Raw genomic sequence first — 18,045 nt, forward strand, 5'->3', positions numbered from 1 at the left:
CCTATTTTCAGATAAGATTTTTTTTTGTAATTGCATGAGTGTTTATAATGAAAAGGAGAGGGAAAATTGTTACAAGAACTCATGCTGTGTTAAAAATACTGTGTGTGTTGGAATGTTAGATTCATCCCATGAGACTCACAATTTAATTCAGTAAAAACCAGAAATATTTACTGAAACAGTAGAATTAGGATGGGCATAGTAAAATGTGCCAAGAAATATGAAATTGTTCAATACTGTGCACTGATGAAAAAGGAAAGATAGACAGTAATCATCAGTTTAGATGACCACTGGATGGCATCTTTGTTCCACAGAATGACTTCTGAAAACTCACTTATCTGGGCTTAAAAGTTCACTTTTATAGGAAACTGTTCAGCAAGAATAGCAACTCTCTTATATATAAGTGCATGCTTCAGTATCCAAACATTTCTCATTATGAGGTTCCTCAAAGTAAAGAAGAATATATCTGGATAGCGTTCTTCCTGTCAGAAAAAAATTGCAGTCCCAGCTGTGATTAATATATTTCTTATTTGTCTTCCATGTAATACTGAAAGGAAAAAGGATGTACTTGCAGATTGTAGCTTGCAAATGTACGATGGAAGAAAATGATTCTGTCCAGGAGTTGCAGTAATGGTCTTTGTAAGTGCTCTTGTATTGGTTTTGATAATTTCATTGAAATCTAATTTGTGTCCAAAAAACTTTCTGGTTTTATTTCAGAAAATACTTATTTATAATGTGGTCACAGATTTGTACACTGAATAAAAATGGGAGTAGCTGAACTGCTAAGCAGAAGGAGAGTAAAAGATCAACGATACTCTGTTCCGCTGTGAAATAAAAGGAGAAGGAATATAAACTTCTTTTGGAAGTTATGTTCTGGACGTCAAGGCTGCTGTCTTGATTTTTTAATGGATTGCTTGAAGGAGATGAAAGTACCTCTGTCGTGGCAGCTTGGTGTGGAAATGGAGGGTTGGCACTCTTGGTCAGTGCTGCCCAGCTGTGCCCAGCTGTGCTGGCTGCAGGGGCAGGATGTGGGCAGTGTGTGCAGCCAGCTCTGGGGCCCCTGGGGTCGTGTTCTCCCCGGCTGCCCCGGGGCTCTGCTCACCCCTGGCAGCAGCACCCAGACCCACAGTGGGGTGGGGGTCACCACTGAGCTTGGGGTTTGGTCACTTGGAGCTTTATTTCAAAGTTCTGGGTTCAATCTGTGTTCTAGAAGCTTCTGCTGTTTTACATAGTTCGGAGTTTGTGTTCTGGTAATTGCCTTGATAGGAGTTTGGTTTGCCCATGGTGAGTCCTGAGTGATTCTCACTCTACTTCAAGCATTCAGGTTTTAACCTGATAAAAATCTTAGTTCCTTTCAGTTTTACCTGTGGTTTTTCGTTTGTAAAATTACAAACTTTTGCATTGGTCACTGAATATTTCAGTTGGTGTTGGTTGTGTGGTGTTGGGGGCAGTCCAGATGAGCTGGGTGTGGGCATGGGGCCAGTTCCTCCTTGCAGCCCAGGGTCCCTCTGTGAGCATCTTGTCCACACCGTGTCAGATGTAAAAGTGACAGGATTAGAGGGATGAAGCACCTCCCCTAGGAAGGAAGGCTGAGAGAATTGGGATTTTTCAGCCTGGAGGGGAGAAGGCTCCAGGGTGACCCAGTTGTGGCTTTCCAGTACCCGAAGGGAGCCTGCAGTAAAGGTGGGGAGAGACAATTTACAAGGGTGTGGAGTGGCAGGACAAGGGGGAATGGCTCCAAACTAAAAAGTAATAGGTTTACATTGGATATTAGGAAGAAATTGTTCCCTGTGAGGGTGGGCAGGCCCTGGCACAGGGTGCCCAGAGCAGCTGTGGCTGCCCCTGGATCCCTGGCAGTGCCCAAGGCCAGGTGGGACACTGGGGCTGGAGCAGCCTGGGACAGTGGAAGGTGTCCCTGCCATGGCAGGGGTGGCACAGGATGAGCTTTTGTTTCCTTCCACAAAAACCATTCTATGGTGTTGCATCACTGTTCTCGGGAATTTCATTTTAAGACAAGAAAACAAGTGCTTAACACTTCTGGAAATTAATAGAAGCTCATTTGTGTAGAATTTTTCTGAAAAGCATTGTAAAATATTCCATTTTCTGCCTCAAGTTCTCAGCACATTTCTGCAGGTTTACACAAATAAAAGGCCCTTCTTGACTTCTTCCCACAACAAAAAACAAAACCAGTATCTGTCAAACCACAGTAGTCATCCACCAAAATTGGCTGTGGTGCAGATAACAGGAAAAGTAGGAGAGGAGAGGGAGGACCTAGATTATGGATTTCTGGATTTCCTTCCTTTTATTCTCAGACCTTCCTTGCAGCTATTGGTTTTTACTGTGGGCATTAAGCTTGTTACAAGTGACAAAGTGTTTCAGGGTGCATGGGACATCATGTATGTAATAATTTAAAAATTAAATTAAGCTTTTGTTTGTTTACTTTATACAGTAGTAGGAGTCTGGACTTGAATGTTCTTATCCATATATATATATATTCTGAAAATAATATTCTCCAAGATTGTGTAATCACTCTAGAATACGTTGAAATGGTGTTTGTGTGTCAGTAGTAGCTGTGAAACAGAACGTGCTAAATCCCAATGGCTGTTTCCACAGCTCTGAGTCATACCTCAGACAGGTGGGAGGTAAAGATGCTTGGGAGGTACCGGTGTGGACACTCAGATTTGTTTGTACTTTCTCAAGCTGTTAAAAAGGATGTTGCAGGGCAAAAAATGGTCTGGGAGTTGCTATCATCTTCTCAAATGCAGCTCATTTTCCTAAAGCTTGTTGACATGATTAATACTTGTATGTTGCCAGAGAAAATAGCAGCACATACTCAAGCCACACGTGGAGCCCAGGCCTACCTATGAGCTCAGCATGGTCAGAGAATCTTCCCTGGCTGTTGCTGAAAATACTTTGATACCCGTTTTAGTAGGAACTTGTGAAACAATGCAGGATTAAAAATCCATGGTTTTACTTTTAATTTCTGTTATTTATTTTACCATTTTATGCCTAGTTTTCTTTATAAAGAGAAAAGCCCAATGTTCAGTTATTGTCTTTAGTCTCCTGATCAGCCTCGTGTCATCGATGTCACTTCACTCAGATGAAGACACCTCTGTCACACCTTCTGTTAGCAATCAAATTGTTCTGCTTCTGGTGTTTTCCTGATATGCTCAGAGAAATATGGTGCTGTTTCTGAAGATGCTCCATGAAAATGGAGACATGCGGGGTTGTGTCTTGGTTGGCCCACCCATCGGGCATGTAGCATGATGATCACTTCTGGAGAAGCAGATAATGCAAAAATGAATATATTACATGCAGAATTTGGGTTTATATGGCTTTTTTTTGATTGCAGAGATGACGATGACATCAATGACGTTGCCTCTATGGCCGGCGTTAATCTTAATGAAGAAAGTGCCCGAATTATGGCAACCAACTCTGACCTGGTTGGAACCCAGATCCAGTCCTGTAAGGATGAACCCTTCCTTGCTGCTGTACCTCTCCACAAACGCATACTTGAAACGGGTGAGAAGCACGTCCTTTCCTCCTGGGAGTGTTTCCTTCAGAGTGATGAGGTTCTGAGGAGCAGAATGTGCTTAGCACTTAAGAGGGTTTTTTTAAGCATTTGATTCCATAATTTTGTATTTCTAAACTTTCAAGGTTTTTGTGATAAAAGCAACTTACCTCAAGTTGGAAATAAAATAGCATGCTGATACTTCTAAATTTCATGCTTTCCCCATGTTTTTTATATCCAAGGATCTCAAAGCTCTTTGCAAACATTAATTATTTCTCACAATCCTCCTTCATGTTTTACACACGAGAAGATTGAAACAGAGAGGTAAAGTAAGTAGTGCAGGTCACAGAGGACACATGTGAATAACATTTAACAGAATGCTTAAGTTTCCTGTCAAGATTTTCTTTCCCCATACAAACCAGTTATTCAGTTCTTAACACCTGCATCTATTTAAGTTCATAGTGATTTTCTTAAGGCGTGTTTTCAGAACTTGTGTTTATTTATTGTGGCAAAGAGATATGTTTTTTTATTCTGCCATTTGAAAATGGAAGTTAAAAACTTCAGTAGAATAATTGTTCAAAATCAGTGATGTTTTAGGGTTAGGAAATATGCTTCTATAACACAGAATGTATTTTCTATGGCATACTTTATTAATATACCCTATGTGTTCTGGTACTTAAATGTATATTTTTCAGCATTGTTTTGACAGTGTTTTCAGTGCCATCAGTGTCGTAAGCTGATGTTCCAGTTATTGACTAAGCTCCAATTACTTAAGGGTGTAAATTTTATCTCTTTCAGACCTATGCTCACATCACAAATTTTTAAGGAACTAGTTCTCAGAGTTTTAAAGATAAGACCAAAATCTTGTTGCAAATCAGCACAGTTAGGTTTTTTTGAGTCATGTGATTGCTTCTGAAATGTTATTTGTGTTTATGTTCACTGAATTAACGGGAGCCTTTTTATATTGCAGTTGCAGGCAAGTTCTTCATTGACTTATTGTCAGACTTCACTCTTGTACTTTCCAGAATGGCATTTTAAGTTCCCCTTCAGAGAAAGGAGTGGTTTTGCAGGCTGTAGGCAGCTCGCAGTGAGGATGTGATGACGGCTGGGAAAGCCTGTCCTGCCTTGTGGGACTGCCCTAGCACCACCTGAGACTGCAGCCAGCGAGGTCTTCATGGAATGTGCCTGGAAACTGGGGGGAGGGCTGCTCAAGTGATAGTTGATACAGGTGTAAGGAAAGGAAAAGGCAACAGACATAAAACTGCTACAAAGAATGGGAAATCAGTGATGGATTTGCCACACAAGCCTTAATGAGCTGTCTGGCTGTAACAATTGCTGCACAACATGGAGCTGTAATTACAAGTGCAGGACTTAGAGGAATCTGTACATGCTTTAAGAGCCACAGAACCCATCACACTATTCATCACTGCCTTTTGGGGTTTGCTCCTCTGAGGAACAAATCCCTATGGCTGTTTTTGAAGCTTTATTAGCTTTGATAATTGAAATGAAACTTTCAAAGATTTTAAGAGCAGCTGCAGGGATTTACTTCTCAAAAGCAGTGAATCCAGAGGAGTGGCCACTCCTAGTGATCTCCTGCAGCCACTTTTAGAGTGGTTTTATTTTGGTTTTACATGACGCCTTTTATAGTTTTGAAAGTGGCCATGGAGTTCAGAAGTGGCTGCTATCTGGGATCCATGGCTCTTGAGGAGAGAATTCCCTCAGCTGATTTTGAAGTTTTAGAAGCTGAGTTTTCACTGTGTGTGGCCAGATTTGTTGTTTGCTTAGGACCACACACAAATTTAGTAATTTGTGCTACTGGGCACTTAAAATAATGACATTGTAAGTTCACAACAAGACTCAGTATTGCCATATGTTGCTGTGACAACACCAGGACTAAGCAAAGAGCCTGTGACCTTCTCGAGCACATTAGGAAAAAGTCTGTTATGTGAGTCCCCATTCTTCTGTTTTCATTATGCCTGCTGACAATGAGATAAGAACCATTGTTTCTTCTTACTTTTGCCTGAATATGACTTAAACAGATGATATTTTCTACCTTTGGGTCTATTCATATTTAATCACTTCAGTTTTAGGGCAGGTTTTTAATGTTTCACTAAAAGAGAGATTTGTGGTGTGTACAGTATTAGAAAACTGCTCTTGTCTCCTTTCTCAGAAGCTAGATCTTTTAAGTTTTCTGTAATATTAATCTCCTCCTCTCTTTTCTGAGTAAGAGCTCTGTCAAGGCACTCAGTAGTGTTCCCCAAAGGCTGTTTCAGAGATTGTGCTTCCATTCACCAGAGCTGGAATATAAACTGCTAAAGTGAGAGCAGATGCTCTTCAGACTTTGGCAGTAACCACCAGCCAGATGCCTCAAAGTCATAGTGAAAGAGGTTTCTTAATATATTGTGTGTTCTTATCTCTACTTGAGCTTGGCAGTGTTATAATCCAAAGTTTATTTTAAATCTAAGGGACTAATATTGATCCATTTAAATGGAAGAAGTAACTGAAAGGTAATTCATGCAAAGATATTCATCCGCTTCCCACATGCTTCCTTATCCAATTTTGTATCTAGTCATTTTGGGCTACTAATCATTGCCATTTGTTCATGTAGGAAGGCAAGGCTGTGACTGTTTCAAATTCTTCTTTGATGCAAAATCAAGAGTGGGTATTTCTCAGCATAGAATGCATTTCTTTTGTTATTCCACTCGGAATCATAAAACTTTAAACCCTGATCTTTCTACATGACAGCATAGCACAATGAAAGATATACAAAGGGTTGGAAGGCTTTTGTTTCTCTTTTTGGGAAGTTGAGAGGCAGAGGCTGATATTCATCATGCATGTGCATACTAACTCCTGACACTTTCTAGGTCTTTAACTTTGTTAGTAGAATGAGCAGTGTTTCTTCACAGAGCAAGCAAGCTGATGAGACCCTCACAAATAAATAATGCTGAAAAATCCTAGCTTTTCCACATGGTTTTATGGGAACAAAACAAGAAAAATAACCTTAATAATTTGTTTCACTTCATTCATAAGTTACTTCTTAGTGGGTAAGAATGCTGTGTTAGTTAGGTTTTAGAAGCTAGTTTTTGACATTCTGAGCTTTTGCCGTTTACTAAATGAGGCAACAGGCAACACTTAATAAAGGAGATTTTTAGGGGTGACAATTTTCCGTAGTTCATAACCATCTTGGGAAAATAGAGACTTCTTGCCTTTAATTCCTTTATTACAGCATGGGGGTTTGAGTGCAGATAAGAATGAGGCTGTACTGCACTTTATATTAAATATTAGTGAAAGGTCACAGGACGCAGCAAAGGATTGCATAAAACCTTTTTATAACACCTTTTTATAACATGATAACTAAATCCTTGGAAAAAGGGAACAGCTGGCTCATGTACTTTTCTGAGAACTTGGTGGTCTCTCAAACTTTCACTGGGAGTTCCAAAAAACTTTGCTTTGTATTTTGTGAACAACAGAGCATGATAGCTTAACAGGCTTAGAATCTGCAGCAGCTTATTAATTTCCACAGCTTTTAGTTCGATTTCTTCTACAATCAGGTGATACCATTTTGCTTTTAATAACTCTCCCTAAAATGTCACAACTTGTGGTGAACCCTAACCATATATTAACTGTCATAATGCAATAATATTTAAGCAAGAGTTTGGCATATTGTGTTCTTTGACTTAGATGGTTCCTTTCTCTCTTTCTCTTCACTTTGTGTTCTTCACCCCATTTTTCTACTTCAGTTTTATTGTTACAGAGCACTGGCTGAATAGAGCAGATTTCTTAGATGGCATTCTAAGAAATATGGGACTGGTTTGGCCACATTGAGTACATTTTGAATACTGTTCATCTTGTATCTTTCAAATTATTTTAACTTAAATACATATGATAGAAATTTAATGAAGAATCAGCCATAATATTTTTATTTCACGTTCATTCAGAGTTTTCTACATCTACATTAAGAATTCAGATTGTCTATAGCAGGTTTTGCAAAATGTTGTATTTGTTTGTTATCTAGCATCGTGATCTGTCCTTTGGAAAAAGTCTGTTATACTGACATAGCATACATCTGCAGTATTTCCACCACAGACATAGTTCTGTATTCTCCTGCTTCATATAAATAAATTTTTAGTCTAGAACACACATAGTGGTGCTTGCCAGTTATTATAAAGCTTGAAAATGTGCTGGTGAATCCACTTTCTCCTAATTCAGTAGTTATAAGGCTTATGGTCTTCCTTAAAACAGCTTCAGAGAGGCTTGGCTGGTTAGAATTGAGCCCTTGTTTCTGTCAATATAATAGCTGTATAGTTAGGCTCAACATAATTTATAGATTTACCTTTGTGTTATTTTACATGTAAAATATGTTTTTAATTCTGTCTGATGAAATATTGATCATTGCTCTGCCTTGATTCTTTCTTTGTTCAGCCACGCTTGAATTGCATGTCTGCTCTAAAACTGCATGTTAAACATACAGAAATGGCTTATCTGTGTTTTCTGTATTCTGGAGTGTATGGAATCTACTGTGTGGCAGCACAGTGGCAGCAGTTGTGTGCATATGTACATATCTTAAATAAAGAATTTGTGTGCTCTGGAGGGCATTTTGTATTGCTAAACCATGTTAAAACCCATAGGAGTACCCTTCGTGGAAGCAGGCCAGGTGATTTCAGCATTTAAAGCATTTGTTATTAGTTCAGTAAGTCTTTCTGTCCTCCTCCTTTTCTGGGTTTTTTTGTCAACATTTGTATTCATGTTTGAATGAGATGAAGCTGTCCCATTGATGGCTGCTCTTCATATACAGGGCAGCTCTAATATAAAAGTGTAGTTATTCCTCTGGCTGCTTTACTTTAAAGGGCTTTTATAGCTGCTTCAATTACAGTGGTTGTGTGTTCTGGAATTCTGAGCTCTCCAACTGCCTGTGAATATACCATTTTGTTTTCACTGCACTTTTTGTTGATGTGACTTAGTTGTTTTCACTGCTGACTTTTAACTTTTTGTCCATAAGTTGATTTGTTTTCAAAAGGAAGCATTTGTTTGAATATCATTTTTTCCATCCTGTGGACATAACTCCTGGTTGTGTTTGAGGATTGCTCTAGCACCTACCTGTTCATAAGTGTAGCAGATTGAAGTCATGCACTGTCCTAGGGACATGCTTAATCTGCTGGAACTGTACCTACAGTGGAGTTCTCTGGATTCTAGTTGCTTTTTCTCAGGGAACAAAAAAAAAAAAAAGTCGTGTTAGGTACTGTATAGTCCAAATTCCAAGTTATTGTGCCTGCCAAAAGCATGGAGTTCCTCTAGTTTCTGTGAAATTCAGTCTGGCACTGCAGAGATGTGGCAGGTGTAGAGGTGTATCCACATTCTGACGTCTGGAATAGTTCTGTAACTTGGGCTTTTTTCATTAGTATAAAACAAGTAATTGCTAGAAATAGTGTTTAGATGAGAAGATGTGTGCTGCTCCCAGTTTCTAACCAATGTCCATAGTTGTTCTTGTGTGATTAGTTGTTTCTTAGGCTGAGATTTGAGTTTATTGTACATGTTCAAGAGAGAAATTGGTTTTATACTCCAACTGAATCAATTGCTAGTGCTACAATATTATAAGACAATTATATTTTATTTACATTTATTATTTCCTTTTCAAAAAAGGTGGGAATATGTTCCCATCTTAGTATCAGCAGCAGTGTTGCCAAATAAACATAACCAGTAAGTACTTCAGCAGAATGTTAAACCCTATTGTTGTTCTTTCTTTAATAGGTCCATGATTAGACTTCCTGTTTTACAAGATGTCCCAACATGTGTTGGAATGGTAACTTCAGTACCACCTGAGAGCTTGGAGTCTGCCTTTCTGTGAAAGGTAGGGCAGCTTCTGTTCAATATTTTTTGTGTATTTCCAAGGTTTTCTTTTTATTCATCTTATTGGCTCTGCACCGCTACAGAATCTGAGTTACACTTTTAGCAGTACCACCTTTAGGTGTCAGAACTGATGTTATTTCATCAAGCAGTAATTTCTCAAAATAAATATGATTAATTTAGCTATGTTTAAACTATGATTATTTATGAAGAAAATGACGCTGTTTCTTCAGGCATCATTTTCAACGGTTTTACTCCAGCTGAACTGAGAGCATGACCATACTACTTGGTCTCAGAAATATTTAGAGAATTCAAGTTTTGTTTTCCCCATAATAATTTTGTTTTCACCCGTTTTTCATTCTGTTTTGTGAATGTAGTGAAAGTGCCATCTTTAAAAGTCTTGCTATTTCTGGAAGGCAGTTCTGGCCTTCAGGGCCCACCAAAATCTGTTACCCAGCTTCAGAATAAGTTTGCACCTGGGAATTGAACGGCTTAAATTTCCAGGTCTCTGCAAAAGGGAGTAAAATTAAGATCATTCTGTGGAGATGCATTCTCTACCAGATTCATTTATAAAGTCCATGGATGTAAAATAAGAACAATAAAAAGAAAACCTTAGAGAACCATTCAATATTGCAATAAAGCTGACTTACATTCTCCCTGTAGGCAAACTCCATGCTCTAGAGGTGGTGCTAATGTCCCCAGCGCTCAACACATGTTGGAACATCTTTGTGGAGGAGGAAGTCATTGATCAGAGAGCAGCATCTACAAGGATCGTTTAAGGGGGAAAAAGTAAAAGGTAATATTTTTTAAGATATGTTGGAGTGATTGTTCATTATGTTTATTTGGCAATCCTGCTGCTCATACTAAAGTTGTAGTGTTTTCATTTCTTAAAATTACTGAGAATCTTCCTAAACTTCCTTGAGTCTTTCCTTCTCCCATGAGTTTGAATTGCATTTGTCAGCCTCCTTCATGTTGCTGAGTTTGCTGCACACAAGTCCAGAATTTCCTATAACTCATTGGCACTTTGTCACTTTTTTCAGTGGTTGTAATGCAGAGAGGGTTAATCTGTGGTTTAAGCAGTTTTGCAGTCCCTTGTTAAATAAGTCAGAGCCAAATATTGAAGTGGTATGAGGACATTCTGCTGCTAACCAAAGGGTGTTTGTTTTCAAGGAAGTAGCTGCAACACAGAGTTGTGCCACATGAGGTACCACCATCTGTTCCTGCACAAAAGTGTAGAAGTGCAACTTTAATATAAACTGTCATAAACTGAAGCTATTTTGACAAAATTAAGTGACCACATCTGATCTGGTTAAATTTAGCAGTGGTGGATCTGGTGATGCTCTATTTCATATTTAATGAATGTGGCATGGTGTCCCGATCTTGGCAGATTTAATTCTAATCCTGGGCATTTACAGAAGGTGCTGACATTTTGAAATTCAGGTTATGATCTTTGGTCTACCCTCCTGGTATCCTTTGAATTTCCTGGGTTTTGTGCATATCCTCCTGTCTGAAATCCCATCCTCTCTCCTTAACGAAGCCTCACGCCTCCCTGGCATCAGGCTTGTGGTGACTACTGTGATACCTGTTGCTTTTGTTGTGTCAGAGAGATGGTTTCTCTGGGAAAAAAAAGTCAAAATGTCCTTTGAATGATGTGATGTGATGGAGAGTGTGTTCTGTTGCTTGTGAGGACTGTGTTATTGGATGCTGGCATTTGTTTGTCATCTGACATTCTTACAGGAGTTCTCCATCTCTCTCTTACCTGGTGTACTGTCATAATCACATATTTATGGTGTTTAAGCCTGAGGTCCTGTCTTGGTTTACTGTTTCGAGTTTAACTCAAGAAACACATTTGTCTATTCTGCATGACAACAGATAAATCCCCAACTAACAACTTCTCTGTTGTTTTCTTAGGAACTCCTGTTGGTGTCATTGCCATGTTAGTTCTTCCTGTAAAAATCTCTTTTTATTTGACTCGCTAGTGGGTAACCAAGTACAAAAGTGTGTTGAGATATTTACTATCATTCATAAAATTAGTGAACATATTTTCTAGTCACGCCGTGTTTATTCTTGAATATTCCTGAATGTCTTTGGACATGCTTATTATGCTGTATTTTTTATTTTGGGAAAACCAAGATGAAGAAGAAAAGATCACGTAACTGTAATCTGTGTGTTCCTATTTGACTCGTTCAGACCTGCCCCTGTTTCAGATCTCATCCCTTCCTCTGTCTTTAGTATTTTCCTCACACTGCTCAATTGCTGCAACACAGGTTACTGGGAATATAGGGTAGGATGTGGAGCTGTAGTTTTCAAAGACTTTGTCCTTCAATGCCTCCTTTTAATAACTTCAGCACCCGTCCTTCTTTCAGAATACTAACATCAAATGGCACAAAAATAATTTTAAAGTTGAATTTTTTAAAGAGGAGGAATTAAACATCAAACTTGAGGATATTGTCTTTGCTTAACACATTGAGATTTTGATTTCTTCTAAAACAAGTTAGGTGACACAGAGTTTAGTTACAGAAGAGAGCAGGTAAACATTTAATTGTAGTGCTTTCTGTTCCTTCAGAGTTGGCATTCTTTCTGTCCTCTCTGATCAAGCTGCAAGCCTCCCTTGCTGTTGGCATGGCACGTGTTCCCTGCTCCTGCATGCACTGTTCTGTGTGTGTGCTTCCATGCTTTGTGGCAGCTCCTGCCATTCCCAAGCCTCCACAAACCTGTGCAGAATGTTGTTTGGTGACTTGCTGGGTACTGTTAGAGACAAACCACTAAGGGTAATAAAAAAGGCTCTTTATGGATGATTAATAGCTGCCTTACAGCTGTTTAATTATCTAGCTTAGAGACAGAATTTTGGAAACTGGATTGTCTGGTTATATATACCTGAGCACAGACCTCTTCTCAAAGTAGTTTTTCTTTTTGCCAAAAAGCAGGAATTATGCATAAGTTCCCAGACTTACCCACTGGTTGAGATGACTTAGAGAAATAGAGGCTTTTTGCTGGTTAATCTTATATGAGTTCCATCAAAAAACAGGACTTATATGGGTAGGGTTAAGTAAGGTTCTTGAGAAATTCTTTCTCTGCTTGATGAATTTTCTTTTGTCCTACCCCAACTCCTATGGACTTGCATATAAAAGCTTTGAATCAGAACAGAAAATAGGATGAGACTGTGGCCAGGGTTACACATAGATTTTGCATGGATGCAACTATTTCTGTGGGTCTGCTGTGTAAAATAATTACACCAATATGACCCTCTTGAGTGGAGCTATTTTGCTTGTTTTCCTTTGGCAAGAATAAAGTGTAAGATTACAAAGTAAAAGTTCAAAATAAAAAGGTTGCTTTTGGCAAGTGCGTAGTTAAGTTGTGGAACTCTTCATTTGACAGTGTTGCAGATTCAAAAAATTACTTGAAAAATTAATGGAAAAACCATTCCATCCTGACCTAATAGACAGATAAGGTGCTCTAACCAGACCAAGGCATAGTTTTGGTGCACAGGGAGCACCACACACTTTTTGTTTTAATAATCTTCTAGCAGCATTTCCTAATACTACTGTTAGAGAAAGGATGATGGACTCTGTTACCCAGTGTAGGTTTACTTAACTTTTTAGACAGTTATAGAAAAACATAAGTATTTATTATAGTGTAGTTTATACAGAAAAAGTTAAATCCACTACAGTGGCTGAAACATACTTTGAATGGTTTTGTGCTTGTGCATTCACACTACAGAGCTTAAAAGTGTCAGTTGAATCATACTTTGCCAAAATAGTTTGGTTGGCATTTACTTCGGAGGGAGAGCAGGACAATATTAAAAGACAAAAACTGTGTAGCATTTTATTCAGCATTTTTATTCTTTTAGGGTACGTTACATGACTGGTTATGTTTTTCCCTACTGTGTCTTGTGCTGGATATGGTATGTATTTTGAGGATTTTAACCTGCAAGTTTGGAATTTATTTTAAACAAATAAGCGATGTTTGAGCAGTTTCCCAGTTTCTCAGTATGCAATCAGCCCAGGGTGGGTAGTCCTGAAGAAGTGTAGGACAGACACTACTCCCAGCAGATCAGGAATTCTCAAGGAGGTTGTCCAGTTTGTCCACTCATGAGTCACTTCTTGAGCTCTGAGAGGTGGAATGGTTTTTTACAAGCAAGGTGTCTGCAGTAAGGAATGCAGGGCTTTCCATCGTTTTGTAAATCACAATTAGCAGGTGATAAAGAGTCCTTCTCTCCAAGGAAGCGGTTGTTCCCCAGGAAGGTGCGCTGGCAGTGTTGAGCGGTATCAGAGGCTGCTTTGCACAGCCTTTCCGTGTCAGCTGAGGCTGCTTTGGAGCTGTGGGTTCCGTCCTGGCCGTGTACCCCTCCCGGAGCAGTGCTGGCTTGGACCAGCCCCAGGGAGCCCCAGATCCCGGAGCGCTTGGCGGGGATTGTCTGGTTTGGCAGGAAACGCTCCCTGGCCCGGGGCTGTGCTCCCGGCCACAGGCTCCTCAGGGGTGCCTGCTCCAACCACTCCCTTTGGGTTGCCTGTTTTTGTGAAGGTAGCTACACAAGTTTTTTACTTTCTCCTTTCCTCATACTGTCTTCCAGCAGCAGACCAGCTTAACAGTACAGCAAGTCAACATTGTTTAAATTATTTATGCATTTAGTTAGTAAGACTTAAATTCAAGCTTTTTTTGAAGGGATGGAACCAGAAGATTACAGCTAAAATTATCTTACTGTTTCCTCTGCCTGGGATCACTGGGTTATCTTGCACCCCTAGGAATCTCTAATTTTAATCATCCACTAGGAGTTGCAGTTTGTCCTACTACTGTTTAACAAGTTCTGCCTTCAGTTTTTAGTACTGAAAGTCTGTCTGGGTCACCGGTAGACCCCCGACATAACCCCAGGGTATTCTGAACCTAAACAACCTCCTTATTTTTTTCCTTTCCTGTGTTCCATCCCTCATTCTCTAACTTAATATTCAGGGTTGGGTTTTCCCCTGATAGCACCAGGAGTGCAGCACTGCTGGATGCCTTTGTGGGCTGAGGACACTGCTCTGTCCTGTGCTTCAGTTCCACCTGATGAGGCTGGGAGAAGTGAGTTCAAGAATTGCCATTTGTGCTTCTCAGGTTGTCAGGGCCCCTTAGAGCAGTGGAGTCGTTTCCCCTTCATGCTTAGGCTGGCAGTTGGATGGCACTGCTCGGTTTAGAACTATTAATGCACAGTATCAGACAAAGCTCCAGTTGCTTTCTCTTGATTTCATGGCTTGCTTTCTGTAGAGACTACACAAGCTGAGTCTTACACAAATACTGCTTACCTAGTTTCAGAAGGTGAACTGCTCTCCCCCTCACCCCAATTTTTTCAGCTTGTAGTTTCCAGAAGTTCCTGTATACTGTAAGTCTTGAACAGTGTCTACTTAACCAATCGTGTTGTATTTAATTTTATGTAAACAGAGATTAAGGTGTTTTAAATGTTTCACTGCTGCATCTACAGCATCACTGTAAAATTCCCCTTATGCTGGTGAAATGGAGGCATAGAAGTCTTTATTAGAGAGGTGAATGGTTTGGAAAGCAGCAGGAATTTGAAGTGGTAGTGTTTCCAATACATTGCCTTTACTGATGGGGAAGCTTGCAGGGGGACTGAGGCACAAAACTGTGGTGGCTCTTTTGGGATAGCATAGGAAGGGTTCAATAACAATTGAACCTCAACTGTAGATGCAATCCATGGCACAGCCAACACTTTCTGTGCTGTGGGCAGGAGGGAGGTGGGCAGATCTGAGCAGATGCTTCTTTGTTGCATTTTCCTAGATCTGACAGTGTTGAATAAAGTTAAACAGAAACTCGAATAATGTCTCAGATTGGAGGGGGATAGACTTTGCTTTCTGTTTTGTGGTATGCAAGCCAGCTGTAATGGCAGAAGGGGTCTGGACCTCACAAGATTGGTTCCATTTGGATCTTGGACCAGTATTTCATGCACAGAATTTAAAGTTCAAGCAGTTGCTCCTGTGTTGGGGCAATAGGAGTGAGTTTCTGCGTTTCTGACCTGTGATTAGGGCAAATAGACACTAATTATGCACCCTCACAGTGTTGCTCTTGAAGGACAACTCAAGCCCTAAATATGAGCTGTTTAACTGCTTAAAGCTAGTTCTTCAAGGTTTTTTTGTTTTGAGTGTAAACGTAAAGAGATTTTATACAGGCACTCAATAATTTATCACATCAATAATCAGAGTCAGACCTGATGTTTTACAAATAATTTTTTTTATCTTTGATCTCAATCCTGTCAGTCCTCTTATAGTATAAATTATTGAAGTAACTTTTTGATTCTTTGAAAGCCTATCTGCAAAGACAGTATTTTTCTTGTGCTTCTCAAATAGGGCAGTACCCTCCTTATGATTTGTTTCGGTTTTTGATCAGTAAAATATAATTAAATTTCTAAAGTGCAGCGAAGCCAATGACTTTCAGATATCTAAGCAGATGATAGCAGAATTTTCACTTCTTGAGACCTAAAAAGTTTTCAGTTACAAGGTTTAGGTGCTTTCATATTTGTAAAAAACAATCTTGTGCTACTGACACATATGCCAATATCAGAATAATATTGCTGAACGTTTTTTCCCCTCAAGATTTTTGGAACTTGTATCTAAGTTCTGACTTTATAGTAACTGTTGCAGTATCAAAAAATTTTAAATATACTATAGTTTATTTGTAACAAAACATCTTAACACACTTCTTTGCATGCTCATATACTATAGATATTTATTAAATTCTGATTGAACCAGGGTTTGCTATTAAAGCTTCCAGACAATGTAATTAAGAATTAACATGTGGGCAGACTTTATTGTGTTGTTCTGTAATGCTTGGCAGATTCAAAATTTGCACTTTGAGTGCACATTTGTCCCTCATATTTCTCATGTAGGATAATGTGACTCTTTAGTAGCATCTGATGCCTCTGAGGATGTGCTCTGAGTTTTGCCACAAAGAATTGAAATTTTCTTTCTATCAGTCATCAATTCTTGATGGTCTTGTACAGTTCTGGTGTAATAGAGATCTGGCAAGAGCACTTGAATAAAGAATATGACCTTAGTTTTGTCTTTAAAATATCAAAACTTAAATTCAGCTGGAGAGATGGGTTAAAATTATAGCTTGGAGCATTGCTTTGCTCCAGCTCCTTTTTTGTTGTTAACCTTGATGATGTTTTTATCATAGCTCTAGGAAAAGTTCAAAATTACATTGCTAAAGTAATTTTAAAGACTTGAGGCATATACTTGTTACCAAAAATGTCTAAATTTAACAAATGTATTATTTAAAAGCAAGCAACTCTCTTCAAATTCCACATATGATACTTTTGATCACAAGACTGCAAGTTAAGATTGCCACATCATCAAACTTAAAGTACATTGAGATGATCACCTAAAAATCAGAAAGAAGTTCAACTTTTTAAGAACAGAAGGCAAGGGAAAGCACTCAGTTGATAGAAGTAAGGTTTTGGGTTTATTTCTTTAATCTCAATTTTCTCTTTTGTTTCTGCACATATTTAAGTATATATATTGTAAAGATCAGATGGTGCAATTAAGACCAGGATTCAGAATGCTAGGGCCTAAATAAAAATATCAGTAGATGAAGGCCACTGTCCAATAACTTGGTTAGAAAGCTGAGTAATAATGAGGATATTTGTGTTTCGTGATAAAATTAGCTATTTAGTATTTTGTGTTTTAGAACACAAATGTGTATATATACATTTCTTAAAAGTATAAATCATATTTCTGTTCTTACATGATTATCATGCTAGGGAATCTTGAAAAGGGAGGAGAAGCCTTTTCCTATTAACACTGGGAAAATAATTAAGCAGACTAGAAGAGTATGTCAGGAATTTCCTATTTAGAGATAAGTGTTCTTTTCCTTTGATGGCAGACAGGATTCCAATATGCTTTTAATAAAAGCAAGTGGATGAAATTTTATACATTTAATTTTACAAAATTTGTAAATGAGAGCGGATCCCAGGAGGAGAAGTGGCAGTCAAGAAAAAAAAAACAAACCTAAGACTTCAGTATAGAAACACATGAAAATTACCATTTGCCAGCCCTGTGCATAGATTCCGTTGCTATTTGGCATTTTTTCTGAGTAGCAGAAAGCAGAAAAGGGACAGGCTCTTAGCAGTGGTGTCACTTCTCCTGGGTCAGTGGATTCAGCACAGTGATGTGAGCAACTGTGTATGAAAGTACAACCAGGCCAGCCTTTCCAAGCCTGGCTGAAATTGGTACTTTTCCCACCCTTGCCCCAAGTACAATCCAAGTATTTAAGGAGCGTGCCAAATCTTTGTGTAGTATGCAGCTTTGGAATGCACCCTGCTTCTGACATCCCAGGCTAACAGGGTTTAACTAATGGAATTTAGAGCAGGGAAGATGTGAGGATGCTTCCACACATGATGAATTGTGTGGATGACAAGACGACTTCTTAAAAATCTTTTTGTAATCTGGTTCCTTGATGCTAATTCATTTGCGGGGAGATTGTGTTCTTTTCCCCTTATCCCGTTTTCCAAAGAATTTTAGCCTTAATTGATTGAGTATTCCATTTGCCTTTCTTCTTTCCCTTCAGGTCACTTTTGAGTCGACTGATCAATGAGGAGCTAGAGCCTCCTCTGTGTGTCTGAGGGGGAGATGAAGCCATTTTTTCCTCTTCTTTGCTCCTCTGCCTGGTTGGCTGCCAGTGAGCTCCCTGGCACAGACTGCCCA

The 18,045-nt window shown here is 39.1% G+C and overlaps 1 protein-coding gene across 5 annotated transcripts in view; it reads left to right on the forward strand.

The window, feature by feature from the left end:
* The window catches only part of LOC134557424 (transcription initiation factor TFIID subunit 4-like), a 150,807-nt gene that overhangs the window by 41,424 nt on the left and 91,338 nt on the right, over positions 1–18,045 (forward strand). For 4 of the 5 annotated variants that reach the window (XM_063410413.1, XM_063410415.1, XM_063410416.1 and 1 more), the window contains one exon: positions 3,350–3,519. In XM_063410413.1, the coding sequence (XP_063266483.1) occupies positions 3,350–3,519 (170 nt within the window). Of the gene's footprint in view, positions 1–3,349; positions 3,520–9,256; positions 9,357–10,015; positions 10,149–18,045 lie in introns of all 5 variants that reach the window. The other variant, XR_010082048.1, reaches the window with a different exon arrangement.

The sequence above is a fragment of the Prinia subflava genome, chromosome 13 (genome assembly GCF_021018805.1).
Source record: "Prinia subflava isolate CZ2003 ecotype Zambia chromosome 13, Cam_Psub_1.2, whole genome shotgun sequence".
NCBI classification, from domain to species: Eukaryota; Metazoa; Chordata; class Aves; order Passeriformes; family Cisticolidae; genus Prinia; species Prinia subflava.